The 25,843-nt window shown below is 53.2% G+C and overlaps 8 protein-coding genes across 8 annotated transcripts; 3 read left to right on the top strand and 5 right to left on the bottom strand.

Moving 5' to 3' along the window:
• Positions 1-44: 44 nt before the first annotated feature.
• GLOTRDRAFT_141558 (uncharacterized protein) lies at positions 45-484 on the bottom strand (the record flags this gene model as incomplete). Its single annotated transcript, XM_007873028.1, has 2 exons — positions 45-275; positions 326-484. The coding sequence occupies 2 exons, from the start codon at positions 482-484 to the stop codon at positions 231-233; spliced, it is 204 nt and encodes a 67-aa protein (XP_007871219.1). The 3' UTR covers positions 45-230.
• Positions 485-546: 62 nt separating this feature from the next.
• On the top strand, positions 547-1,215 carry GLOTRDRAFT_82427 (uncharacterized protein). The gene is made up of 2 exons (XM_007873027.1): positions 547-663; positions 720-1,215. The coding sequence occupies exons 1-2, from the start codon at positions 627-629 to the stop codon at positions 1,142-1,144; spliced, it is 462 nt and encodes a 153-aa protein (XP_007871218.1). The 5' UTR covers positions 547-626; the 3' UTR covers positions 1,145-1,215.
• Positions 1,216-7,752: 6,537 nt separating this feature from the next.
• Positions 7,753-9,644, top strand: GLOTRDRAFT_101798 (aspartic protease). The gene is made up of 5 exons (XM_007873026.1): positions 7,753-8,056; positions 8,114-8,325; positions 8,385-9,093; positions 9,147-9,248; positions 9,308-9,644. Exons 1-5 carry the CDS (start codon positions 7,881-7,883, stop codon positions 9,375-9,377), a joined length of 1,269 nt encoding a protein of 422 aa, XP_007871217.1. The 5' UTR covers positions 7,753-7,880; the 3' UTR covers positions 9,378-9,644.
• A 52-nt stretch (positions 9,645-9,696) lies between these two features.
• On the bottom strand, positions 9,697-11,778 carry GLOTRDRAFT_123608 (cytochrome P450; the record flags this gene model as incomplete). The annotated part of the gene is made up of 10 exons (XM_007873025.1): positions 9,697-9,768; positions 9,817-9,931; positions 9,997-10,116; positions 10,224-10,471; positions 10,575-10,865; positions 10,925-10,988; positions 11,187-11,331; positions 11,440-11,457; positions 11,518-11,629; positions 11,686-11,778. The coding sequence occupies 10 exons, from the start codon at positions 11,776-11,778 to the stop codon at positions 9,697-9,699; spliced, it is 1,278 nt and encodes a 425-aa protein (XP_007871216.1).
• Positions 11,779-13,151: 1,373 nt separating this feature from the next.
• On the top strand, positions 13,152-15,960 carry GLOTRDRAFT_118374 (MFS general substrate transporter; the record flags this gene model as incomplete). The annotated part of the gene is made up of 13 exons (XM_007873024.1): positions 13,152-13,486; positions 13,539-13,637; positions 13,698-13,843; positions 13,898-13,964; positions 14,018-14,132; positions 14,188-14,334; positions 14,389-14,470; positions 14,525-14,541; positions 14,596-14,925; positions 15,000-15,087; positions 15,163-15,516; positions 15,574-15,827; positions 15,885-15,960. The coding sequence occupies exons 1-13, from the start codon at positions 13,318-13,320 to the stop codon at positions 15,958-15,960; spliced, it is 1,944 nt and encodes a 647-aa protein (XP_007871215.1). The 5' UTR covers positions 13,152-13,317.
• Positions 15,396-17,759, bottom strand: GLOTRDRAFT_67008 (DUF1688-domain-containing protein). Its single transcript, XM_007873023.1, has 9 exons — positions 17,576-17,759; positions 17,489-17,515; positions 17,145-17,439; positions 16,912-17,085; positions 16,546-16,857; positions 16,346-16,493; positions 15,885-16,285; positions 15,574-15,827; positions 15,396-15,516 (listed from the first exon to the last, which is right to left on the bottom strand). The coding sequence occupies exons 1-7, from the start codon at positions 17,747-17,749 to the stop codon at positions 16,111-16,113; spliced, it is 1,305 nt and encodes a 434-aa protein (XP_007871214.1). The 5' UTR covers positions 17,750-17,759; the 3' UTR covers positions 15,396-15,516; positions 15,574-15,827; positions 15,885-16,110.
• A 2,261-nt stretch (positions 17,760-20,020) lies between these two features.
• On the bottom strand, positions 20,021-21,107 carry GLOTRDRAFT_50692 (histidinol phosphate phosphatase H; the record flags this gene model as incomplete). Its single annotated transcript, XM_007873022.1, has 3 exons — positions 20,021-20,260; positions 20,312-20,875; positions 20,949-21,107. The coding sequence occupies 3 exons, from the start codon at positions 21,105-21,107 to the stop codon at positions 20,021-20,023; spliced, it is 963 nt and encodes a 320-aa protein (XP_007871213.1).
• Positions 21,108-21,425: 318 nt separating this feature from the next.
• Positions 21,426-25,841, bottom strand: GLOTRDRAFT_82416 (uncharacterized protein). The gene is made up of 14 exons (XM_007873021.1): positions 24,952-25,841; positions 24,633-24,901; positions 24,370-24,581; positions 24,122-24,317; positions 23,775-24,066; positions 23,432-23,715; positions 23,023-23,380; positions 22,852-22,967; positions 22,398-22,799; positions 22,158-22,340; positions 22,078-22,104; positions 21,821-22,021; positions 21,721-21,769; positions 21,426-21,671 (listed from the first exon to the last, which is right to left on the bottom strand). The coding sequence occupies exons 1-14, from the start codon at positions 25,800-25,802 to the stop codon at positions 21,548-21,550; spliced, it is 3,564 nt and encodes a 1,187-aa protein (XP_007871212.1). The 5' UTR covers positions 25,803-25,841; the 3' UTR covers positions 21,426-21,547.
• Positions 25,842-25,843: the final 2 nt, after the last annotated feature.

Genomic DNA, 25,843 nt, shown 5'->3' with positions numbered 1-25,843 from the left:
CAAGCATACGGATTCTACAGCGAAGCAGTACGCGACATGTTGAATGATCACATGGAGAGGGAAGCAAGACATCGTTTATGATACATTCTTTGGATACATCTATGCAGCAAGATCATTCAATACACTTTCTCGTCCCTTGTCCGTAGACTCCAATGTCCAGAAAGCATAGTGGTATGGTACAAATTACCCTCGCATGTCGTGTATATCGGTCGTAGGCAAAGGCAGCGGCCTTAGCAGCAGCACGGGATAGGGATGATATAGCAGCACCCGCCGTCCTGCGACGCCCATCGTCAGCTTTCGTTCAACCGGTATCGATCACACTGACCGGGCAGGGGATACAGCCACCCCTCAACCTCGCCGCCTTTTCCTCCTCCTTCTTGTGCGTTGCGGACGCGATGGACATACTCGGACCGCCTGCGGGCTGGGTGGAGACGAAGCCGGGCTGGGCGGCGGAGGGCGGGTATTGAAGCTCGGTGGACGACATTGTGGGTGAGCGCGTTAGAGTGTAAAGCGGCTGTAAGCGGGGTTATATGAGGTGGAGCGGTGCGGTGAGGTCATACGCAGCGCGTGGCTGCGTGGCGAGATGGGGCGTGCCACCTCTCTCTTCGACTCGAACCACCACTCCCATGCCTCCCACAGAATTCTCCCTCCGCCTGCAGCACGGTGAGTCTGCCTTTCGTCCACATCAAGTAGCATGCTCACCCCGCGCCCACGCCCAGGCATCACCGGCGGCTTCGCCCCGCCCACGCCCGACGCGATCCACACCATCACCCTCTCCGCCCACAACCCCTCCTCCCTCTTCATCCAATCCGCCGTCCGCCCCCCGGGCCAGCCCACGCTCCAACAGCCCCTCGCCCCCAAATCCCTCGCCCTCTCCTCCTCCGCGCCATCCAACACCGAAGCGCTCCTCGACGAGCTGCACGCCATCCTCAAGGACCTGCCCACCGAGCAGCCGCCGGGCAGCGAGGACATCTACGGGCTCGACACCAGCATCGCGTGGGGCAGCGCCGATCTCGAGTGGTGCAACGGCGGCCCCCAGGGGTGCGGCGGCGGACACAGCGAGGTGCAGCCGACCGACGAGCAGAAGGCCAAGTTTAGGCGCGCGGTCGACATTGTCAACCAGCTCGTGGGCGAGGCAAAGTGAGCGGCCGGGCGGAAGGGGGAAATTCTATCGTGTGTATCTTATGTATTGATATTGCTTGGGCACATATAAAACGCGGATGAAGATGAGCACTGAGGCTGGCCGACCAAGGAAAAAGTCTGCGGTCAGTTACCTCCTGGTAATTTACCGGTAAATCACTGCAAAATTACCACTTGCATTGGAAGGGATAATTCAAATCAACAACCCCTCTGCCACCCATGCCATTATCTAGCAACCCTGGTGGCAGTTACATGCTACCAGTCTGCATCATACCTGGCTACTTAGAATTCACTCTATGTACATAGAAGTATTTTCTGCTTTCCTTATCGGGCAGTCTGAGCCGCAATCTGCGGCCACAGACGTGCTTCTGGTGCTCATCCTCATGGCATTGCACCTGTGCCACAACTCTCTTGCTGTGTCCCAGCCACTGCTCTCCTTCACTGAATCACTTTTCCGTTCCGACCCGCAAAAAGGGAGCTCAAAGTCACGACTTTCTTGTTGTCTTACCACCACCACCACCACCACCTCGCGCATGTCTACTCTAGTTGTTGTCTCTGCTCGGGACACCTCTATGACTGTCCTCAATGATGTTGACAAGTCTCTCGTACTGCTGTAGGCTTTGCGAGGCTCGGGACATCGACATCCAATGCCAACCAACCTGACACATTGAGCAGGCCCTGCTAATGTTTCCCTTGTTTGTCTGAATTAGATTAAATTGATGCTTCTTCCTGTGAATCAAAGTGTCAGCGACACACTCTGGCATTCCAGCAGGCACAAATGTGCTGTGGTGTACCAGTGCAGGTAGCATAGGGGAAAGCAGTATGCAGACCACCACAGGATGCTCTTGTGTCCATAGTATGACGAACACCTGACTATCACTGCAAAGACTTGCGGGGGTGGGCAATCCCTGCCAACTCATGGTGTTTGTATATGTTTACGGTTATGGTCTGTGAAGCTGTGGCTGTGTTGATGCGTGGGACCTCAATGGTTGAGAAAGTCGGTCACTTCATGTACCCCCAGTGCACTTGCCACTCCTCCTCAGGATGACCCCGTGGCATTTGGCACAACACATGCAAGTTGTAGATTACAGTTGTCCCAAAGTTGGGATTTTTATTATATCCTCATGAATACCGATACAGGCCTCCCTTCACAGCCTACATGGGCAGCCTCGATAAAACTGTAATCAGGAAATGGTAGGTCGGGAGAAGTGTTGAGAGTACGTATGAAGATATTTTATATCAAGGGGGTACGAAGGGGAAACTGAGTGTGGAATATCTAGTAGACATTGATACTGTCGCAGAGAGACATATTGAACAGGCCTGAGTCCTTGCCACCCATGCTGACTTCAGTCTCGCGGCTTGGCATTTCCATCACACAATGATTCTCTACACAGTTATCTGCCATATTTTCCACTAAACTGTACCACACCCATGTATATATGCCTAGAGAAATGTCATTCCAATTTTCTCATTGTTCAAGATGGCCTGCAAGGCATGCTAAGGGACTCGGACAACTTTTCAACACAGATAGGTCCCACTGGGCTCTGCCACTGGGTCCACAGACCGAGAGACCATTATTAAGCTGCCATGAGATGACTGAGGATTGCCGACCCCCACGGTTCATAGGCAGACAGGTGGACTGAGGCAGCAGGGTGAAGTTGGCAACATAGTACATTGTTATACTCTCTTGTTTCCGACTCACTATGTCTTCAGATAGTGTTTGGCCATGACAAGTAACATGCCTGCATGGTTGAGGGTATGCGGAGAGTAGGTGGATCCTTGAGAATGGTCATGACAGTGGGAACAACAGTAACAGCTGTGTATCTATTCCATGCCTCTTTGTGACACTGCTTTAATCGCTGTCAATAGCTCTGAATAGCTGGCAATATACAATTTTTATCAACACTGAATTCCTATGCTATCAGAGCCTGCAGATTTACATATTGCTGTATAATGCTATTCTATGCCATCGATTGCCACAGATTCAAAGTTGCTACACACCATGCTGCAAGAGAGTCTGGAGACATGCCCCCTCTTACTATCATTTTGGGGGTCCTGTCAAAGTCAGATTTTTGACAGAACTCCGAAATCTCAACAAATATGTAACGGGTGACTTAACGGATTGGTACATAGGTGAATTGTAACCCGTAGAGAACGCCTGTGAAGTCAGAACTGTCATATCTTCTACCATTGTTGAATGGGAGGACGAATGCTGTCCAAACAGCACAGTGTAATCATGAGTGTTGAACTAGGCGCTGACTTGGCTGCCAGGTTCTACAACATACCAGAACGTACCGGAACTCTCTGGAATATTCTGGTATATTCCACTATTGTACAAAGGCACGGAGCTCATGTGGGTCAGTGACATCATGGGTGGAGCTCAGTAGGATTATAGATATTCCACGTAGCTTAGGCAGCCTATGGGCCACAGTGTATATAAACCCTGCAGCTCTGCTGCCTAATGACAAGGGGTCGTTTATACGAGCTTTACCAGTAGCTACAGCATCCAACCAATACAGGTGAGTTGTGTAGGGCGCACTGTGCGTGCTGCTGCCTCCATAACTCTTCATCAATGAGAAACAGGCCTGATGTATTAGATCTGTGGGCCTACAGTCTTCCGGCAAATATCAGCTTGCTGGGGAACACTGTATTATGTATAGCTAAACATGGCTCACCCACCCGATCGGTGTTAAAGCAATTCCAACTGCTCCTATCGTATGTTCGACAGAAGTGCAAGGGTCCTGGGTGTGACAAATGTGTGACAAAATTGGCACGGATTCCTTACTGTGACTTGCATGTGACACTTTGACAGAACTACCTGTGACTGTGGGTCTGTCACCGGCATCTCTCTCTATTCTTTTGTGCCCAGTCAATTGAGGTCGTTATTTGTGCAGATGGTACTTAGGAGGGTTTATCATGATGCCTGACTGAAAGTAAAATGATTGTCCAAGGAGCGGGCCTGGGGCAGGCTATTTTCCGAGATCTTGACAGAACCCCCAAAATGATAGTATATACCATGATCTGGTCTGAATTTTGCTTGCATGCAAAGAAAATTATGTATAGCAGAATCATGGACTCATATCCTGTCATATATGAGGGCTACACAGCCGGATGCTTTGGTTGAAAATATTTGAATACCCCTTGAAGTCAAAATGTCAAATCACACTAGTCAGAATTTGTGACATTTTTTTGTTTTAAAAAAGTGACAAAATGACTTCTTGTGCAAAGATTTGATTGGGGAAAGTCAGAAATTGTTAAGAACAAAAAGAACAAATGCACGTGACCTACTCGTGACTACCACGTCATCGGTAGTTCAGAGGACCCCTGAAAGTACCAATGGAGGTTAGATACCAGAGAACCTGATTTGCTTCATTTTTACCGGGACCAAATTTTGCCTAATTTGGCTGTTTTTACCGGGATGCGATACCAACCTAGCCATGTGGCTCGAGATTTACCGGGACCCAGATATCCAACCTCCGAATTTTGATCCGGTTACAAGGGTTTTTCTTAGGCAAATTTGATCAAAATAAGGCATTATTCACTACAATATGCCATATATAGGCCCAATGTTGCCAAAACAGTGCAATCTCAGCTCAAATATTGATTGGGGCAAATTGTGGCCGCACAAGCGAGTGACTGAGTGCCGGGAGAAGCCGGGTATATACCACAATGGTATCTGACCTTGGATATCGAGCCTCAATTCTACCGGGACTGAAGTATCCGGCCTCTTGGGCGCTTCGCCACATTTTACCGCAACCGTATCTAACATACGGCCTCCAGACCTCACTTTTTTACGGAATTGGTATCTAACCTCCATCGGTATTTTCAGGGGTCCTTAGTTCAGCCGTCCTCGGGCTCACATTCCGCTTCCTCCCGGTCCCTTGGTACTGTATTATATATCATACTATGCAATAATGCAAGGATTTTATTGTTCTATCCAATGCTGCATACACCCTGAAGTTTCTAGATACATGTATGGCACACAATACTCCAGACACGGGATACCACTATGCCATTCACATACCTATCTGTCCTCGCAAACATTCCCTGACAGCCAATATATGTAAGTGAACAAAGAGATTGGAGCAGCAAGGATGCACTCACCAAATCTAAGCAGTCTAGTCAGATGTCTACAGAGGTACACCTAAGGAATGGCAGTCCTCAGTAAGGGAACATACACAGTCCTAACTTGGTGCAGCGGCCCAGGTGAACCATCTGTATGATAGGTAGCGCGAGGGGGATGATGACTTACGCGTGAGAGACGAAGCCGTGCGAGTGCAAGCAACGAGAGTGGAGGAGCATGACAGGTCAAGGAAATGGACCTGGAGAGGGCGAGGAGAGGGCGAAAAGATGGTGGTGGTTGAAAAACAAGAGAGGGTGCTGCTTGACATACTGTACTATTTGCCACAGATGCTTGTTGGGCTGGCATGTCAGGACTTCCAGATTTGCCAGTAGGGAGCACCATGTCAAGAATAAATTGATGTGAGAATGGGAACATATATGATCAGCCGGAGGTTATTGGGGCAGAGGCAGGACAATACAACAATTTTGCTGTGTTGGTATTGTTGTTCAAGGAGAGTGCATTCATATGATGTGACTTCACTCACCCGAGACATCACGCCAGTTACTCTGCTATGGACCAGTGTTATATTGACCCAAAATGATAGTCAAACTCCAATCTAAATCACACATACCAGGAACATGCTGTGATGCAATTCCCATGACATGTACAGTTGAGTAGACATTCACCCTTATTTTAACATGATTACACAAATACACCCTGCTGGGCAGATCAGGGTCCATGGGTCCTTCCAGCTGATAGTCAGAGGCCCATCATGGACTTCCAAGGTACTTGAAGCGGCTAGTAGCAGGTTGACTCTCAAATGTGTATTGAAGACTACAATCAAACAGTCCCACGCATTCTCGGCGCAGCGATTCCCACGGAGTACAACGTTCGGCACGCACCCAGTAAGGACTTCATCCTTCGTAAACTCAGGACTCGTGACCTGAAGCCACACCAGGTGAGTTGTGGCAGGAATACAGTGTCATGCACAATCAACTGCCTTTTTGTGTAGGCTTCCAGATTCTCATAGATTGAAGTCCTTCCTTGGATGGTCATCATACTATGGGTTTGGTCCGTCATACATAATCTCGGGACGGTTGTTTCCTAATGGGGAAGTTTGTACATCCATATATAGTAAGTAACTTGCTCAATTTGGTCATGTCAAGCGGACACAGTCGGTTCAGTCGCCGCGTATTCTTTCTTTCGTACCTCCATCCCGGCACCCAGCTCAGACGTAGACCTCTAAGTACTTGAAGGAGGAGATCGTAAGCGCGACATATACACAGGGTCATGTCGTTCCTTTTGTCCACTGCTCTCTCCCTGTCCCACTCAGGAGAGATACGATAGTTTAGCGCCCAGCTCGCCTGCTCCTGATCTTTGCATATGCTGCATCTACTGCATCTACGTATCTCCCTGGGTCTACGTAACGTATTCTCTATGGATTCCTGTATTCATTCCAGCAACTTCCACCGCATATGGCTGCACACCGCCCAAGAAGCAGCCAGGGTCGATCGTCACGCCTCGAGTCCTGCTTGTCCTGAAATCCGCATCGAGCTGTCACTGAGATAATAGGCGGCGTGTGGAGATAAGGACGGGGAGCTCGGAGTGATTGGTGGTATGACAGGGGACGTCAGTGTTGTGTCTGATGAAGCGTGATGTGAGTAGGCAGTGTCATTGTCTACCAGCCAAACATTCTCACTGCTCCGGTGAGTAGCTACTCAGCAGCAGCGTTGGAGGAGCTGAGTTGACTCATGGTTTCCTACTCGCCCGCATTACTATGCACATGCATCCGGTGTGCACATCGTCCCAGCTCGGGGCTGCAGTCAGGGATGATCCGGCGGCGAGAGTTGACAGCGAAGCTGGCGTTGCACACGAAGACCGAAAGCTCATGCGCTCATTTCTCCCCGTTCGAGGGACCAGGCTTGCAGCGACGAGGCCAAATGCTGCACGCCTGACCACCGGTTCGACGGGAGCCAATAGCAGACGCGCTCGCCATCACCCGCCTGATGCGACGATGAGAACTCGGTGCGCCTCTTTGCTGGCTTCCATGTCGGTGGGCATATGGGCCGCTGCTTATCTCCCCTCGTAGGCGACGTCGATTATCCCAGCATTACGGGAGGCGCCCTTCCATTGCCCCGCTGTGCAAGATACCGCATGCAGACCGGGAAGGAATCTTCCCGTCCGGGGATGCTTATCGGTTTGTTCAGTGCGAATGAGCCACTAACCCGTCTACTAATGGGCTCGTTTGCTCTAGCGGATTTCATCATATATGCCTGCGTCCCCAAATCGACGGCAAAAGGGCCACAAAGTGAAGAAGGAGCTGCAGCAGGATTCTGCGAACTGAGACGAAGCGCCAAGCATATGATTACAGCCCCCGAGGAAGCTGTGCAGAGCACGCGTCTCCGCGCTAAGTTTAGCATTTCATGCCGCTTGCCTGGATCAAGTGCGCGGGGCGCCTTAGGTGCGTGCTTCTGGTGCTTCTGCTCTTCCTCGAGTTCACCCGGTCCACCTGCTCCCGTCCCTCGCTGCAGCATGGCAACGTCGTACAGCAAGCGTATAAAAGGGCCCCCCTGCCCGCTACTTCTCTCCATCGGGTCTTCTCAGTCCTGTTTCATCCTCCTCCTCCTCGCCCTCGGGTCTAATTAGCAGGCGTCCGCCCCCCTTTTGCACTTCAGAGATGTTCTGCAAGGCCACCCTGTTGACCGTCGCCCTCGCCCTTGTGGCGTCGGCCACCCCCATTGAGCGGGAGACCACCGGGATCCGCATCCCCCTGGGCAAGCGCGCCTCGCTCACCAAGGCGGACGGCACCTTCGATCATGAGGCGGCCATCCGGCAGTCCGTCATCACGAAGAAGTACGTTCCTGTTCCCTTTCTACTCTTCGAGGCCGGCTAACAAACGCCGGTGTGCAGCAAGCACCGCCAGAACCTGATCAACCTGCAGAAGAACGTGGGCCTCAAGCCTGGCCAGGAGATCAAGCCCGTCGCCGTGCTCCCGAACTCGACCGCCGCGGCGCTCGAGAAGAGGCAGAAGGAGGCGCTCACCGACGAGGAAGACGACTTGGAGTGGGCCGGCACGATCTCCATCGGCACGCCCGGCCAGAAGTTCCTCATCGACTTTGACAGTACGTTACCCTCCTTCTTCCCCCCTATTCCCGCGAGAGCTGACCGCACACTCCTACAGCCGGCTCGTCCGACCTCTGGGTGCCCTCCTCCTCGTGCTCCTCCTCCGCGTGCTCGTCCAAGTCCAAGTACCGCGCCTCGTCCTCGTCGACCTCGTCCCGCAAGAGCGGCACCTTCGAGATCGAGTACGGCGACGGCTCGACCGTCTCCGGGCCCGTGTACACGGACAGCGTGAGCGTCGCGGGCGTGAGCGTGACGAAACAGTATTTCTCTCCCGTGACGACGCTCTCCTCGTCTTTCTCCGACGACCCGATCGACGGCATCCTCGGGCTCGCCTTCCCGGCCATCTCGAACCTCGGCGAGAACCCGTTCTTCAACACCGCGTACCAGGAGGGCGCGGTCTCGTCCGACGTCTTTGCGTTCAAGCTCGCGAGCTCCGGCTCGGAGCTGTACCTCGGCGGCACGGACTCGTCGCTCTACTCTGGATCGATTGAGTACCACTCCGTCGACACGAGCACGGGCTTCTGGCAGGCGACGGGCGCAAAGGCGCTCGTCGGCGGGAGCACCGCGGTCAGCGGGTTCGAGACGATCATCGACTCGGGCACGACGATCATGTACGGTCCGCCGAGCGCCGTCAAGACGTTTTACAGCAAGATCTCCGGCAGCAAGGTGTACGACTCGAGCGAGGGGTACTACAGCTACCCGTGCAACAGCGCGCCCAGTGTTGCGTTCAGCTGGGGCGGGAAGAGCTGGACGATCAGCGCTGCCAAGTGAGTGAGATACGATCGGAGTGGGGGTGGTACTGATGATATGTGCATGGCAGCTTTAACCTCGGAGAGACGGAGTCGGGATCTGGGCAGTGCGTCGGTGCGCTCGCGGGCCAGGACCTAGGCCTCGGCAGCAACGTCTGGCTCTTGGGCGACAGGTAAGAGCAGTCTTGTGTCCATCACACTCGCACCCTTTTACTGACTTTGGTCCTCGCAGCTTCATGAAGAACGTCTACACCGCGTTCAACTTCGGCACGAACAAGGTCGGATTCGCGACCCTCGCTTGAGGGCGGTGGCAGCGGTGGTGGAAAAAACGAACTTGGGATATCCTGTACTAAGGACTGGTTGACGATAGCCTTGCGACGTGGACTGTGTTGTCTTGCATACTGCATTGCTCTGCTTGTATTCTTGGTGTAGGTCACGAAAAGAAGAATTGAACGATTGGCGCACTTCTGCCGTCTCTGTGCTGCAGCTACAAGCATGGTATAAGGGCATCTCTAGGTCGGGTGTATATATTGTACGTGGAGCTGGAAATCACGCAAAGAGTCTAGTTTGAGATAATGCGAAGTTCACTATAACTCGTTCCTATTCTCCAATGGACATCAGCTAGACAACAAACGTCATGTTCACGTCCTCGATATCACGCAGGTCCGACGTGCTATCCGGCTGACATGCATTCTGGCAGTGGTTGAGTACTAGCAGGTACTAGCCCCTCAAAGGCTTTACAATCAGCGGCAGTTGCGCCTTCTCCTCCGCATCGCTCCTGATCATGGGCCGCGTGACGAGACCCCGACTTCTTAAGGACATCCTCGCCACGGCGAGCTCGACCTTGAACAGATGGCTTTCATCCTGGCGTGCCAGTGCGGTCAGTGATGCAAGGACACGAGACGGGGGGGACGGCCTTACTCGACGATGGCGAAGCGGTACCCAATGCAGGCTATGTTGCCTCCGAGGAAGGAGAAGACGCTACCCCAGACGCCTGGGATCTTGGAGATCGCGGCTGGGGGGCTTTCCCACCGCTCCGGTCTGCACCCGACGTCAGCCGGTTTACGAAGTCCCCCTTCGCAACTTTAAGCCCGTGATTAAGCATCGTGTGGCAACGGAGGGTACGGGACTGGACGGCTGCTACGTACTTGATACAATCCCAGACCCGCCCATTCACGTCGGTGAACGTCTCCTCGAGTGGGATCACGTCGTCCTTCTGGGCGACCCGGCCCGCGAAAGGGACGGGGGGATGCAACCGGAGCGTCTCACGGCACACGGCGTCGAGGTACGGGAGCGCGGCGAGCGCATCCATCGACGGGGTGTCAGTAGCCATTTGTGCGAGCTCCTCCCGCAGCTTGGAATGGATGCGCCGATCGGTGGAGAGGGTGTACAGACACTACGCTGTGGCGGTGCTGTAGGGCTGTCAGCGAGGACTGAGGGTGAGAGGCGCGAGATGGTCACCTAGTGATTTCGTGTCCGGCAACGGTAAACGTAGGTACCTCTGTACGACCAGTAAGCACATGGACACTAGTAATGGAAGCAGAGGGGGCAGAGGGCCACTCATGCGCAATGACGTCCTCGTCTGACATCCGCTGGTTCTCCGGGAGGTCCTCCGCCATGTTCGCGCGCAGGAGGCGGCTGAGCAGGTCCATGCCCTGCATCGCTTTGCGGTCGACGCGCTGCTGGAGCATCTCCGCGCGCGCGATTGCCTTCTTCTCCGCGAGGAGTGCCATCCCGATGCGCGTCATCACCGCCTGTGCGCGCGCGGTCGTGCGCGTTCTCTCGTCCGGCTACGTGTGGGTGGTTGGCGTTGGTGAGTATGTGCGGGGAGAGGGGGAAGGACACTTACGAAGAGCCAGAAGAGCGGGATCCAGGCCTGGAGGAAGGGGAGGAGGCGGAAGCTGGGCTTGCCGCTGAACATGTGGCGAAGGCCTCGCTGAGCTCGTTCGTCCTCTCTCCCGGATGGAGGGCGTTAAAGTCGTGGCCAAACCCTTATTGGAAGAATGCGAAGAATTATTGATCAGTGGGAAGGAGGGAGGAACGTATCCCGGAGCTAGGGGATAGGGAGTCAGGCGGTGGGATGTGGCGACGGAAAATGATTGAGAACTCACTTGTGCAGCTTTGTCAAGGATATCTCGGTTACCTCGCGGATGTGTCCTGGAGCGAACGCGGTGGTCTTGCGCGAGAGGACCAGCCAGAGCAGAGGACGATATGTTCGACGGTCCTGACCATAATACGTCTCTGGGGCGGCCAACACTGGTGAGCGGATCAGATGATGATCTACGAGGCTATGTACCTGCTTCCTATGCTCAGGGCCTACGTTCATATCAGCGAAAGTCCTGCAGAGCCCAGTCAGACACTTACCTTCAACCACTAAAACGCCTGACCAGTTGGGATAGTACGCATCAGCGGGTCTGAGGAGCACAAAGGGTAAAGGCGTACCTGGACCGATGATCCGCCTGAGGTGGGCGCGAGCGTCGGCAGGTCTCTCATAGATTGGTGAAGTGAGGACGTGATGCGGTGCCCTGGTATCTAAAGTGAGAACGCGGTCCAACTGCAAGTACCAATATTAGTGGGGTTGTCTGCATATTAACAATGGCATAAGCTCACATTGAGCATGCCCGTGAACCGGATGGCTGGTCCGTACTCCTGCAGCCAGCGCTCTCGGGTTAAGGCAAAGTCATTACCGAACAACTCCTTCATGTGGCCAAAGACCAAGCTAGGACGGGCCAAGCAGCTGACGAACGGGTGAAAATAATGGCCGCAGAAAGCGTCTCGCAACCTTGAGAAGAACGTATAGACCACCTAGGGCAACCACGACCTTGTACATGATAAATTATGCATGTCTGGGTCATCTGCAGTCTGCTTAAATACGGTCGCGGTCAACACCGTGACTAGACGTCGCGCATAGAGCTCGGTGAATTACTCTCCGCTGGGTTCTCGACAGCGTTATTAACGTTATTAACAAAAATGGTAGTTATTAATGACAAGTAATTAACCTGTTAATTACAGCTTGTTATTAACCGCTGCCAAGAACTCAGGGTATTTCACTGAGCTCTAGTCGCGCAACAGTGTCGATCATAGATGATATAGAACGATGACCAAAACAGATGACGAAGGCCACAGTCTTGCAGAAAATAACCGCTCCTGCCGGCTGTGGCGCCCAGAATCGTGGGGGCGGTAGACTGCAATAGATCTAGGCGAGGCAGCCCTTCCTTCTGCACCTGATTGATGATTGGCTGCATCCATACATTTGAACGAAGGGGACCTGTCACGCACTTGTGGTCACTGCCGGCAGGACGCGTATGCGCGCAGCATTCGGAAATACGAACGTGAGTACCCATCCACCTAGACCATGAGAGAAAGTGCAATCCTCCCTACAAAGTTAAGGACGCGAGTCGCTATAAATGGAAGGTCGGGACACTGTGCGGTAACCCCGCAGCGTAAAATTTCAAGTTGCGTTACGGAGTGAAGGCAACTAGAATCATCACAAGTGAAAAATATCGTCCATGGGTGGGATTGAACCTCGAGCGCACATCATTGCATCTGAAATAACCCATCACACTAACCGCTGCACTAGCGACACACTAGCAATATTCAAAAATAGGATTATATGTTAGGCGGACAACCGTCTGGGCGCATCCGCTGCAATGGCTCCGCGTCCACTTTGCGAGCCGCTGCGCGACTCGCTTACATAATCCGCGTCCTTAACTTTGTAGGGAGGATTGCATTTCGTGACCATGAGCATCGTACCGAACTTGATGAGACACATATCAGTATATATTTAAGCATTGAGAAGTTGTGGAACGACAGAACAAGAGCCCTTGTGGCCGGTCTAAATCGATTCCGCGAGCACATTCCATACGGCAACCCTTTCTCAGTGCTTAAATCTAAGGAGTTGCTATTCAATGAAACACCGCCTACGAATTCCGGAATACTTCATCATAACATGACACGCTGCTTGACTGATACACAGAGAGCTTCATACCACCGACGGGAGGCAGACGGGGACTTACAGAAGTTCGAAGTTCGAACCTGTCGAGACTCGAGAACGTGGCAGGAGGCTGTGGCTGCGCAACTCTCGGTAACACTAACAGCACGTCTATAGCGCCCCGTGTTGCATCCAACCCTTCAAATGAGCTTTTCTTGTTCATAACCAGCACACTCTTCTGTGTCTTGTGAGAGTGATATACTCCATTGCGCAATCCTGGAGACGCAAGCTTAAGCGGTTCTGTTCTGTGAATGGTCGGATTTGCTGCGTTACCGACCTCTGAAGTGGGCGGGGAGGGTGACTCTCAGAGTCAGTTAGTCGGCGTGGCCAGGATATTGGGCCCGAAATGGGTCCAGTCACCAGTCTTGACGGTTGGGCTGCTTGGGGTGCAGGTGCTGTGGTCGGTTGAGATGTCTTACGGCGAGTCTTGGACGGTTTCGTGCGGTTCAATCAAGCTGAGCTCTGCATGTAGCATCACCGTATCTACTGTCCTTAGGATTGAAGAAGTCATTGATGGCCATCGTCTTTCTGGCGGGCCCATTGTCTGGTCTCATAGTGCAGCCCTTGATAGGTGCGGTTTTCCTGGTAGCTCACCACTGTACAAGCTTAGACGCAAGAAGGTTTGTTCCAGGTGCCCTCGCGGACAGGTCTCGTTCTCGCTTTGGCAGACGGAGGCCGTACATGCTCGCCGGCACTGCGATATGCGTGTTCGGTGTGCTGTTACTTGGCTTTACTCGGGAGTTTGCATCGATATTCACCGCGCGGGCCTCTTATGCTGTAAGCAAATTCCAGTCGTACTATAACTAGACTTGCGAGGTTGACAGGCTGTAGAATGATGTGTTGACGATATGGTTAGCCATATGGGCGATTTATTGCATAGACTTTGCCGTCAACGCAGGTGAGGCCTCGTTGCCTCGACATCGGAAGGTACTGACTCAGGTGTACCTTCAGTGCAGGCTGTGGACCGTGCGCTCATAGTCGATACGCTGCCAACCAACGAGCAAGCCAGCGGCAATGCATGGGCAGCGCGCATGTTGGGTATCGGAAGCGTCGCAGGGTTCTTCGTGTTGAGTCTATTTTGACCGAGGATGCTATCCCTATCCCTGACCCTGCTACAATAGAGGCAATGTCGACCTCACACAAGTATTCTTCATGTTCGGCAAGACCGAGTTGCAGGTCTTGGCGGTCATCGCTTCTCTCCTTCTCGTCACGACACATTCTGCCACGGCCTACTGCGTGACAGAAAGAGTGTTGGTGAATTCTTCCAAGTACGGTGCATGTATACTGGACTACTGCCTCCTTCCTTACGTCTGTCTCTTCAGAACACCCAAAAAGGGACTTAGTGCGGAGATGAAGATCCTATGGAACAACCTGCTTAAATTGCCTCGTGTGATCCGGCAAATAGTAAGTTCTATGGGTTTTAAGTGGCATTCTACGCCCCTGACGCCCACACCACAGTGTCTAATTCAATTCTTGTAAATACACCCTCCCTTCCCATACCCACACCGGCTGCCCCTAATTTCTGATAGTGCATGGCTAGGCTGGTTCCCCATCCTCTTCTACACGACTGTCTACATCGGCGAGCTGCACAAGCGCGCGTCGCCCACGCCGACGGACGACGACGCGGCCGCGGCGCTCGACGCCGAGGGCACACGCCTTGGGACGCGCGCAATGCTGTGCAATGCAGTCGTCGCCCTCGTCACGACGTTCGTCATGCCGCTCTTCGTGCTGCGGGACGAGGACCGGCGGCGTGGGCTCCTGGCGCCAGCCAAGGGGTGGAGTAATAGGCGGAAGATGCACTTGGCGACGCTGTGGGCCGCCAGCCACCTCCTGTTCGCGCTCTGCATGGCAGCCACTCTGTAGGTGTGACGTCCTCCACTACTGGTTATAGACCCGCGGATGCGGATTGGTGACGTGCTCTGTGCTATCTTAGGTTTACGTCCAGTGTATTTGGGGCGACGCTTCTCATGGCCGTGGTCGGGTTCTCGTGGGCGATCACCCAATGGGCGCCCTTCTCGCTGGTGCGCTTGCCGCATTCTCTGTCGAGCGCTTTGAGTCTTATCTGACGCCCACTCGTCCTCGCACCGCTGTTTTAGCTCGGAGAAGCCATTCATTCCGGTTCGCCGCCAGCGGGAGAAGACGCGGCCTCTATTCATCTGTCCGACACGAGGTCCAGGACCAATGTTCGTGACGACAATGACGAGGCGCGGCAGTTCCTCGTTGTAGATGAGGACGATATCTTAGATGCGTCCAGTGACGGTATAGCGTCGACCAGAACGTCCCTCGATGACGTCCATGAAAACATCAGACCGAGGGCGTCGCCGCTCATGCAGCAGGCCGGCGCGCGGGTCAGCATGGCCAACATAGGCGTTGTGGGGGACGATGAGGGAGGGGGCGAGGCTTCGGACAAAGGCAATGATGATCTCATGTCCAAAGCCGGAGTCATTCTGGTACGCGTCGCGGGTCTGTTCCGTCGGGACAGCCCATTCACATATCTGTCTTTGCAGGGGATACACAACATCTTCATCGTCGTCCCGCAGTTCCTCGTCACGGGCCTGTCATCGATAATCTTCGCGATCTTCGAGCCCGACAAGTCTGTCCTGCACGGCCACCATCCCGGGAACACGACTCCTAACTCGGGCAATCTGACGGAGCTCGCAATTGAGTCCAGCAATAGCACCAGCTCCGTCATATCATTCGGGAGAGCGAGTGAGCAGGTTACCGATAGCGACGGTCCGAACTCGGTCGCGATTATTTTCCGGTATGTCGCTTGGTGTCACACTTGTCCGTCAAACTGGTAGTCTGAAACACAGCCTAGGTTGGGGGGAGTGTCCGCCGCTGTTGCATTTGTCCTTTGTCTTCGACTGTCCAGAGAAATGCGCCGTAAAACATGAATAGTTTCTCCCTGCAATTATCGAACTTCTAGTGCTTCTAATATAAGCTTGTACAACTCTGGCATAATATACTGCTTGCTTCGCGTTCCGTTGTTTACCGTGAGATCTCGATATCTGCAAGAGCCGCAATTTGCGATTCCGACGAGCCTTTCAGAAGACCGTACCATCGCTCTCGATATCGATGGGCGGACCACCAGTTGCAGGGCGTCTTTGTTTGGCAATCTCCCGGCCGCCTTTCCATGTGGCGCTCTCCAATACTTGAGGGAGGGTGAGTTGGGAGGCTGTAAGCCCGAGTTTGGCTCGTATGGCATCAGCAATCCTGTCACTTGACGCGGAAGCTTTCATGAGCTGATTTTGGTTGGTTACTGGATGTAATCAGACTTACAGTTCAATGACCGTCATTGCACGCCACTCGACTATTGCTGGGTGCGAAGGAGCAAAGCGAGGGATGCTCGAGGACGGATCCGGATAGAAGGATGCGGGCAATATATTCTGTTTGAGCGTCAGTACTCCGAAGTCCACCAGCAGCCCTCCTGTGAGACGACAATTAGACACCGAAATGACAAGGGACATCAAAGAGCCCACCGTTACGGTATTCGGGCAAGCCAGTCAAGTCTTCCAGGCCGTCAAATTTCCACTTCATAACCTTCTCTATCGGCTCAATCAGGCTGTATGAGATCCATCCGGACAACTTGTGAAACGGTACGAGGTCGTCGCCTTCATTCACAGCGAACGGCTTCAAAACTGAACATGGCCACACATCTCCTAATGAAATGCCCCCGAGGCTGAGCCGTGCGGGCCAAATCGAACTGAGGCCTTCCATCAGGACATGCCAGAGGCTTGAGACATGCACCTTCCGGGTGGAGCCGTCGATGCGGGAGTTTCTCTCCAGGAAATCTAGAGGCAATTAATGGATGTTCCATCCGTAAAGCGTCGTGTGATTTCTCTCACCGAGCATGTTTCCAGGCCTGGCTTCCTCGCCGAAAAATTCGCTGTTCTTGCGCAAAGCTTTGCTCAAGTTGGCGAGCAATGACGCGCGTCCCTCGATACCGACCATCGGGTTGGACTCCGTTACTTGCATGGCTTCGGCCGTCTTCTCGGTGGTAATCTGCGACAGTCCCAGCGCTGAGCATATTCAGTGAAGTGAAGGTTTCAGTACTGCAAAGTGAACCTCCATCACTGACCATCGACCCGATAAGGTTGATCGCTATTTCCAGAGAATAGTCCTTGCTCAAACATGTGTATGCTGGCGACCCCCAAACCCTCGGAACGACTGAATGACTGGCCCGAGTCCTCCTCTTTGTATTGCCAAGAGTTGCCCGCCCCTGCGTCGAGCAGGACGGATACGAGGAATAAGTCGAGCAGTCGCTTGCATATCTCTTTCTCGTCGATATGCTCAGATTCCTTCCACTTCGCGATAAGTGGCTCTACGCGAAGACGTCCAGCGTCTAGGTGCCTCCAGCGTCCATGAGGTGGGATCTGCGCATCATTCATACAGAACAACGATATGTTACACGTCAGTACTTACACTAGCGTAGTTCGTCCCAAAGTCTCTCTGCAACAGATGAGCATATTCTCGTAATCATTAGTGTATCACTGGCTGCTGAGCACATACTTGAATGATATCGCTGCAGAACGCTGCAACGTCTGCTTCCTTCTCGGGGTGATATTCGAAATACTCAAGTTTCCCTTGCTTAGCAAGGTCATATACACGTCCGCATCGTTCGCGTATGGCGGGCAATGTACGAAGATATGCCGCAGTCTGCTGGGGGGTGAGTTGGACGTTCATTGTAGATGCTGATGGTGGCGCCAAGATCTGAGCCTAAATCTCCGTTAGGCGGCCTTTGCCGAGGTGCTTCCTTTGGGTCGTGTAGATCCGAGATTTCACAAAAGACGTGGAGTTGTGGCATGCAATTTCCTACTAATCGAAAAATTTCGAGCTTCCACTTTGAAATGCATCCCATAGCTACACTTGGATATCGGTCCAATTATACCAGTATGAACCGCAATCTAAGTAATGGGAACGGAACGTAGTCTATCCTAGCAATGCACCTCTCAGAACGGTTGTAGCTGCACGGTCTGTCTTGAAATGGCCTATTTCTTGATTATGTAGCCTCGCTACATTCCGGGCACGGAGAGTCCACGATTTGTCCTGGAACCACCGTCCGTACCTTGCTATAGCCGCAGAATGAAGCGTGGACTATAAGGCGGAGTGATAGGTACTCACAAATTTGTACAGCGCCTCCCACCGGCGGCACAGTCCCTACAGTCTGTCGGATGGTTCGCGCTTTGAATGCAGGTAGAAGAGTTACAGTCTGCCTGCGCCACACTGTTAGCACCGTCCTGCAAACTGTAGAGACATGTATAGAGCGTACTATATGCTCCTGAAACAGTGTGTGGCCGCAAGAAAAGGTAGTCTTCGACACCTCAATGCGACACATCTTAAAAATGTCGAATAAGATCTAGAGGGCAGAGCACGTCAAGCAGTGCACAAGGGAAGGGATCTCTACGCACCTGGAGGATATGTTCCCTGTTTATGATGAAGTGCTCGTCTGGACGACTGACCTTTATAGTGTCTCACTGCAATATTTACGTGTGATAGTACAAAGAAGCTTTGGCAGCCATAGACGAGTGAGTCCAAAGGGCAGTACAAATGCCACTGCACATTACATAGATCAGCGAAACATGAGATTGTCTCCCAGGTAATAGTGTTGCTCTGGAGGTGAGTGCCATCCGGATCGACCCAGGATATCGGAGGCTGATGGTTCAAGATAAGCAGTGACCTACCGCTGAGACACGAACGCGCCACCGTCTATTGACTCCATTCTCAAGTCCTGAACGTTCCCTCGCCTTGGCACAGAGGGATGGAGCGAGATGGTGCCCCGGTCGCCGAAGGTTATACGAATGACAGGGCTCACCGACCGCGGGACTGAAACCATGTATTCTGAGTACAGGCCTGAAGTCACGGGACTGGAACGACCCGGCGGCGGGCTCCCAGAGAATATTCAATAAAGCAAATTCTAAATCTTCGCGGAGTCCGCTTATCTCGCCGGTATACCGGTCATTTGCACTCGTGAGGCCGGCCAAAGTAAGCAGGACAAAGGAAGGGCTTGGGTTTGGGGAGATCCTGTGACAGATTCCCGATTTCCAAGTTATTTCTCGGGGTGTGGAAAAAAAGAAAGAAAACATACCGGTGAACGTCAGCTTTGTCAGTTCTGCGCAGTGCGAACTCACCGAGACGATTCAATGGAACTCGCCGGAACGACGTCTGAGAGCCGCGGCAACATCGCCTTCTATCGTCTGATCTCCGCCGCCCCCACATTGCACTGTATATCTGATCCGTTAAAATAAGACATCGCCGTTAAAGAGACGACTGAGGGGGGGTTGTAGCCTACTTCTGTGACATACGCGCCGATCCGCGATGTATGATCCATCTTCTGAGATCAAGCGATAGAGAATCGGCGGCACATTCCTTCAGACCCCGCGAGTGCACCCATCTGGTCCGGACCGAGCTCCAAGACTCACAGGCAGCCAATATCCCGAGGGAATACTTAGGGCCAGGAGAGCCTATCCTGAGCGACGTCTTTGCTGGTGGTAGGCCCATATCACCTTGCGGATTCACGGGAGAATTACCGTCTCACGACCTCGTGTAGTATCTATCGCTCCTCTTAGATGCTTGTCGACGCGAACGAGTGAATTATAAGCGGTCCTTCCTCATATGATGCCCCGATGAGGTTGGACTCCAAGTATGAGGGATATTGAACCGGAAAGAAACCAGGTGCCCTCGCATACGAATCTCGAGAGAGCTAGAATTATCCGACGACCATCGATACGGCGGCTATAACGGTCATTCCTGATGTCACAACCTTCAAGAAATGAACCCCTACTGTTCCCTGCGACTGCGAATTCTGGGAGAGGGCGCGCTTGCTTCTCGTGGAGCCCTCAAGGCGAAAGAAACGAGGACTGCCGTTTCATAAGGTAGGCGTCGAATGACACGAAGAAACAAACCAGAAGAACCCGGACACGTATGATCTAAGCGCTCCTCCTGGAGCAGGTGTAGCTAACGCTGCACTGGATGATGCGTGTTCCAGAACGGATCCTCCCACCAGTGGTTCTCCACCTTGACAGCGACCACATGCCTTCCAAAGTTGTTTGGCTCTTCGCTAATTTGCAAATAATGAAGTTGAGTGACGCCCATGTTCGTGAGGTACTCTTTGACGAGGTCGTAATTGAGGCCCACAGCCTGAGGTCCATGGCTATCATCGGATAGTACCAATCTTCCACCGAGCTGTAGTATCGCCTGACACTAATGGATTTAGCGGCCAACGAACGTCGAGACAATGGGACAGACCTGCAAAACATCTGGAGCAGGATACGGCGACTTCCATCCTTTTCTCAAGGCAGCTGCATTGACTTCAAATACAGCGCCATATCCAGTAGCATATTGGATATTTCGTTCCACCTTTTCCCATGCTTTGCTGTGGCGGAGCAGCAACACGTCCGGAGTATAAAGGCGAAATAGGTCGAAGTGACCGATCACCTCAGGGTGAAACCGACGCATGACACGGTATTGAGCGTCGAGATACATACACAGGAAGCGCTCCATACTTTCGGGATCAGAGTTCTCTACAACGGAGTCATTAGTCGAAAGGCTCCGAATGGACTGCCGGTAAGTCGCCTCGTCGAAATCAATAGGGATACCGTTGACGTGGTGGATAGATCCCACGAGGTAATCAACCCGACCTTTGTGCTTCTCGAGCAGTTTCTCCAGGTATTCCAAATCCATGTCTGTAATAAACTCCGTCTCCAGCCCGACAAGCAGGCGTATCTGAGCGGCGTAGGCAGACTTCAGCCGATGAGCCTCGTCCAGGAAGCCCTCGAATTGCCACGCAAGGGAGTCTAGAGAGCACCCCGCCTGCAATATAAGCGCCTCAGTAATCATACAGGTGTTCGTGGAGTGATGACAGGTTAGGAAAATGAAGAATCACCTCCTCAGGGTATAAATCTGCTTCTCTGTACCGCGGGACATGTTCTGTTAGACCGTATGTATGAAATCCCTGTTTAATGGCTTCAATAACAACCTCTTCCAGGGTGCCTTTAGCGTGTTTGCAGAATTGTCCGGAATGGGAGTGATGGCTGTGGGGCATGGCTTGGTTATGGAGCAGCCCGGGTCGGGGTTTGCCGCGCCTTGCAGTGGTTTACTGTTGCTTCCGATAAGTTCGTGGATCGCCCATACGGTGGGTTACAGGTCACCTCCTGCGGCTGCTGTTTCCCTGGGCTAACTCCTCGGACTTTCAGTACGAGGAGTGCTAGTAGATGCAAGGTGAGAGACTCCGCATGACGCCGAGTTCTTTTAAGTACCCCCCTATGAGTGGACGGGCGATTGGCGCTTCACGGCATAACATTTACGCAAGGTTCATAATGTTGCATTTGTGAATAGTATGGCAGGTCCGCGGACTTCGCAGGCCAGTAAAAAGATGGTTCCATTACTGACTGCTAACGGTAGATATGTGCAGGAAGGGATAGAATACACATTGGTGTCCGGTGCAGTAAGATACAAGTCCGTGTCCAAGAGTAAAATAGTCCATCAAGATAGCATCTGAGCAAAAGGAACCAGGTATTGTTCGCAGATAGCTGAAAAGTAGAACTCGTGCTCGGAATTATGTGGGTGCACGAGATTATGCGCAATCTCGTGTGCCAGAGTGAAGTACCTGCGGACCGTATTAGCATGATAATCGCGCGGAGACTTGGTCCACGTACCAAGATATAAATGCCTTTGACATGTCACCGTTCCGGACTTCCTCGTCATCTGCGTGAGGGTGAGAACATTCACAAAGTATTGAGTTATGCAGGGACATACGCCAAGCCTCATAATATCGGAGATTCAAATAGAGGCTGCCCTCACGATTGAAGGCGATGAGCTCTCCGCCCAAGTCACAGAACACATGTAGACTCTTGGCTGGAAGCTTATACACCTCTCGCAGCGCCTGCATGACATGAATAAACCTCGCTAAGGCGTCATGTTTGTCTTCCATGAATCCTCGTTTAGGGTCCTTCTGACCTATGCAAATGAAATTGTCAGGAGAAAACGGACGTGTTAGCAGAAGAATCACCAACCCTGGCTTCGGTAGCGCTCTAACACATCTAAGCTCCACGTGTTAATGAGTGTGTCAATCACCCACTGTCAGAGAAAATACCTGGGGAGACGAAAACCGGTATACCGCCCATGTCGCCCACCCGGCTTAGGTCGCGAGAATACCCTGAGATGTCGCAATAACCTTCGTCGAGACTCTCTTTCACGGTCTGCATCTGCCTTCTGTTGTTCAATAAATCACTCTTCTCTTCTCTGCAGGCTTTGACTGCCGTCTCAATATTCGACGCTACCATCCACAAATTTGGTTAGACCCTCTCGAACGCCCGATGTGGCGATTACTCACTGATATTGCTAAGAGGTGTGACATGGGAAGAAGGCGACTTCGTTTGAAGCCCTGTCGAGCCTCCTGGTGCAGATGCCATCGGCTGAGGCCGTGGATTCAACTTTCTCATGAAATTCTGTAGAGTATTATGGGCATTCGACAGAGCCTTCTGATGGGGGTGTTGATCCCGTATCGAATCCTGCACTGTGGGCTCCGGTGTGGGGGAATTAGCCAATGTCAAGTCGGTTGCAGGGCTGGATGAGCCGTCAGGCTCGTCGCGTATCTGCGACTCCGATGCAGGCAAGCCTCCAGATGCGGTGGGCAGCGAGTCTGACACCAAAGCCGTTTCGACCGCCATCCGTTCCCTAGCGGCGTTATAGGCGGCTTCACGTTCCGCCTGCTGTTGTCGCAAAATCCTGTCCACTACAGCAACGGTCAAGCGGGAGTAGCCCCAATGTCAGATGTATCCACGTACCATTATATCCCCGCCTCCGGAGAGACTTCAAATCAGTGGAGAGGATCGTCATGAACAGCAATGCATCGTTGTTTCGAGGATTTTTGAAGATATGATGACATAAGGACGTTGCGACTCTAGCGAGAGCTTTTGGGTAAACCACGTCGACTAGTAGTTGAAATCAGCACTCACTCGTACATATCAACTTGAGTGTTTCCAGCTAACCACAGTTGTATTGGGCCATTCCCGTCACGCTTCACAGCAGCAGAAGCTTCACGTTCTTGGGAGAGGAGTTTATTGTCATACTTCATCGACTTCGTCACGACGAGCTTGCCAAATGTCCTCACTATGAAATTGTTATCCGAGTTGAGCCAGTTGTAGGTGATACGTAATGTCTCATGTCTATGCTCATGAAGGAACAGGGGAAGTCGTTCGAGTACCCGTGCCCGAGTTTCTGCCGCCATTTTGGATCCGTGTATCTCGCCTCGCGTCTTATAGTCTTCTCGTACGAGGCGACTCAGACGTGGACATCCGAGGTCGAGGTAAAATTCTACCCGCGAGACGATCAGCTTGTGGAGGGCATCGCCCTAACCTCGCTCACCTTCCAGGAGGTCTTCCTGTGGAGCGGTGAATATGGACTCGCCGAAGAGTCGGTATGAGTTGATTTCATCCGCTACGATAATCTGCTCCGGCTTTCGCAAATCATACTCGTACTCCCAGTCATCGTCATCCAAATCAGGATTACTGGATCCTTCCTGAGCTTTAGCAGATGCCCTCTTGACTCTGCGTGAGCCCAAGAGGATAGGTGATCTCTTCATCCGGGTGAACGTGACGGGTGCAATAGCTCGCCGGTTCGCAGCAAGGTTGCGCAACTCGATCAAGAAGCTGTTCATCATGAGCATGTCCGTCAACTATTTCCAACTGACGATATATATAGGACTAACTTTGGCCGGCCGCCGACTTCGCTGTAGAAGCGGCGGGGATCTCCAAGCATCATCTGAGCGATCTCATCAACCGAAGGTTTGTTCTTCGCCCCGCATGCCATGAGGAAGCTGTTCGCCTGAGGTCCAAAATTGACGTACACGAATAATTTGGAGTGTACTTGGCCGTCCGAGTCACCGGCGAAATAACATTGACTGGGAGGCAGCATGCGTATAGTGGACTTATCGCCCACGTTATGTCGGGTTGGCACGATCGGCATTTGGGACAAGGTCTTCAGCTGAGCGGCCGAGAAGGCTAGAGGTCATAACATTATGAAGGGAACCCAGTATCCCGAGAAGTATGTTCTCACCTGTAATCCGGCTTGCTAAGACGGCGAACCATTCACTGGCTATCGCCTCTGTCTGTGGTGGCTTCCGCTGAAGCAGCGAAACCAGAGCAGACGGGTGTGGGTGCTCGGGTATTTTCAGCTTTGTCAGTGCGTCCGCACGCAGACTATCGTCTACGATCCAATAACCAAGCTTCTCCCACTCGGCATTCGCGAACACCTAGGAGAAACAGATCAATGATGTGACGATGAACGGAGGCTGAGACACGGACTTCGCTGGGCTTTGCAAGCTTTCCATCTCTCGTAGGTATGAACGCCTTATCTCCGAATTGACCCGGGTCATAATCTGAATACCGTGTAGAGAAGTTCTGCATGAAGTATTGCATAGCCTCTTTGCGGACGTTCACATCCGTGCTAGCCGCGAGATTGATGATGACTTCCAAAGGCGGAAATCTCAAAAGACCAAGACGGTACAGAAGCTTGGCTATGAGAGGAATGAGATGTGCACCCGCTTGACATGCTCAGGTATGCTGACCTTCCTCCGAGGAGCCACGCCACTTGACGTTTGCGCCCCAGTCCAATATCGGGAGCTTCAGCTGGCGGAAGACATCCAAGGGCTCGTACAGAGTCGAAGCCTTGTAGCGAACAGTCTTGTTCTTCTCTGCGTCCTCGCCTGGGGTGTTCTCCCGAGGAAAAGCGGCAGTGTTCTTCAACCGGGCGAACTCTTCGGGCGTGAGCGTGGATTGCACAGACACCAGATATTTCATCAGGTCCGCTATTGTCCAATCACCTGTCTTGATCATCCTGTAAGGACGAAGTTAGCCTTCCGGAATGTAAATGATGCTCTGCCATACCGATCAAACACAACCTGCAAGTCAACATGCTTCCGCACCCCCAGAGCCGCAAGGAACCTCTCCAGCTGCCCCCTCACCGGCGTCCCAGACGGGAACGCAACGGTCGGGAGATCCTTGAACAAATTCACATTCGCAAAATACGCCAGCTCTGGGCGCCTCAGCCCGCCCGTCGTCGGCACGCACGCCAGCTCCCTCAGAAGCCCCACAATCTCCGTCTGCACGTCGTGTGCCAACGACGACCACTGCCTCGACACCCCCACGAGCACGCGCTCCGCCCATGCCGCTGAGCGCGTCACATCATGCTCGACATTCCCTTCCCTTACCGCGGGGCTCACGATATGTTTCACCCAATCCAGCACCGTCAGCTCGCGCCACCCAAACACCGCGACGAGCATGTCCAGCTCGAGACCCTTGCTCACGCCCAACGGGAGGAGGTGCGCCGGCAGCGGCCCGTCGGCGGGTATCACCGCGCCCGTCGCCCTTGGGTTCAAGAACGTCTGCACCGCCGCGAGCTGCACGACGCGCCCCCCGTCGCCCTCCGCCGCCACGACCGCCGCGTCAAGCAGCTCTCGCCGCACGCGCTCGTTGCCCGCGCCGGAGCGGTGCACAGTCACCCACCACCTTAGGCACGCTGCCGCCTCCGTCTCGCCGAGCGGGCGCTGCCGCAGCTCGCCGAGCACGTCATCGAACGCGATGTCGCGCAGCATCCGGCGCGCCTGCAGCGCATCCACCATGGCGCGCGCCTCCGCGAGCGTCTCGGCGGGGACGACCGGCAAGCGCCGCAGGAACGCGGCGAACGCGTCGTCGGGTACGCGCACGTCCTTGACGTCGCGCACGCCCGCGGTCGACATGAGCGGGAAGCCCACAGAGGTCCCGGAGGCGAAGAACGCGT

This window comes from Gloeophyllum trabeum (genome assembly GCF_000344685.1).
Source record: "Gloeophyllum trabeum ATCC 11539 unplaced genomic scaffold GLOTRscaffold_00023, whole genome shotgun sequence".
In the NCBI taxonomy this organism is placed as follows: domain Eukaryota; kingdom Fungi; phylum Basidiomycota; class Agaricomycetes; order Gloeophyllales; family Gloeophyllaceae; genus Gloeophyllum; species Gloeophyllum trabeum.
The sequence above is the reverse complement of the archived record's forward strand: the minus strand, read 5'-3'. Positions and strand labels throughout refer to the sequence as shown.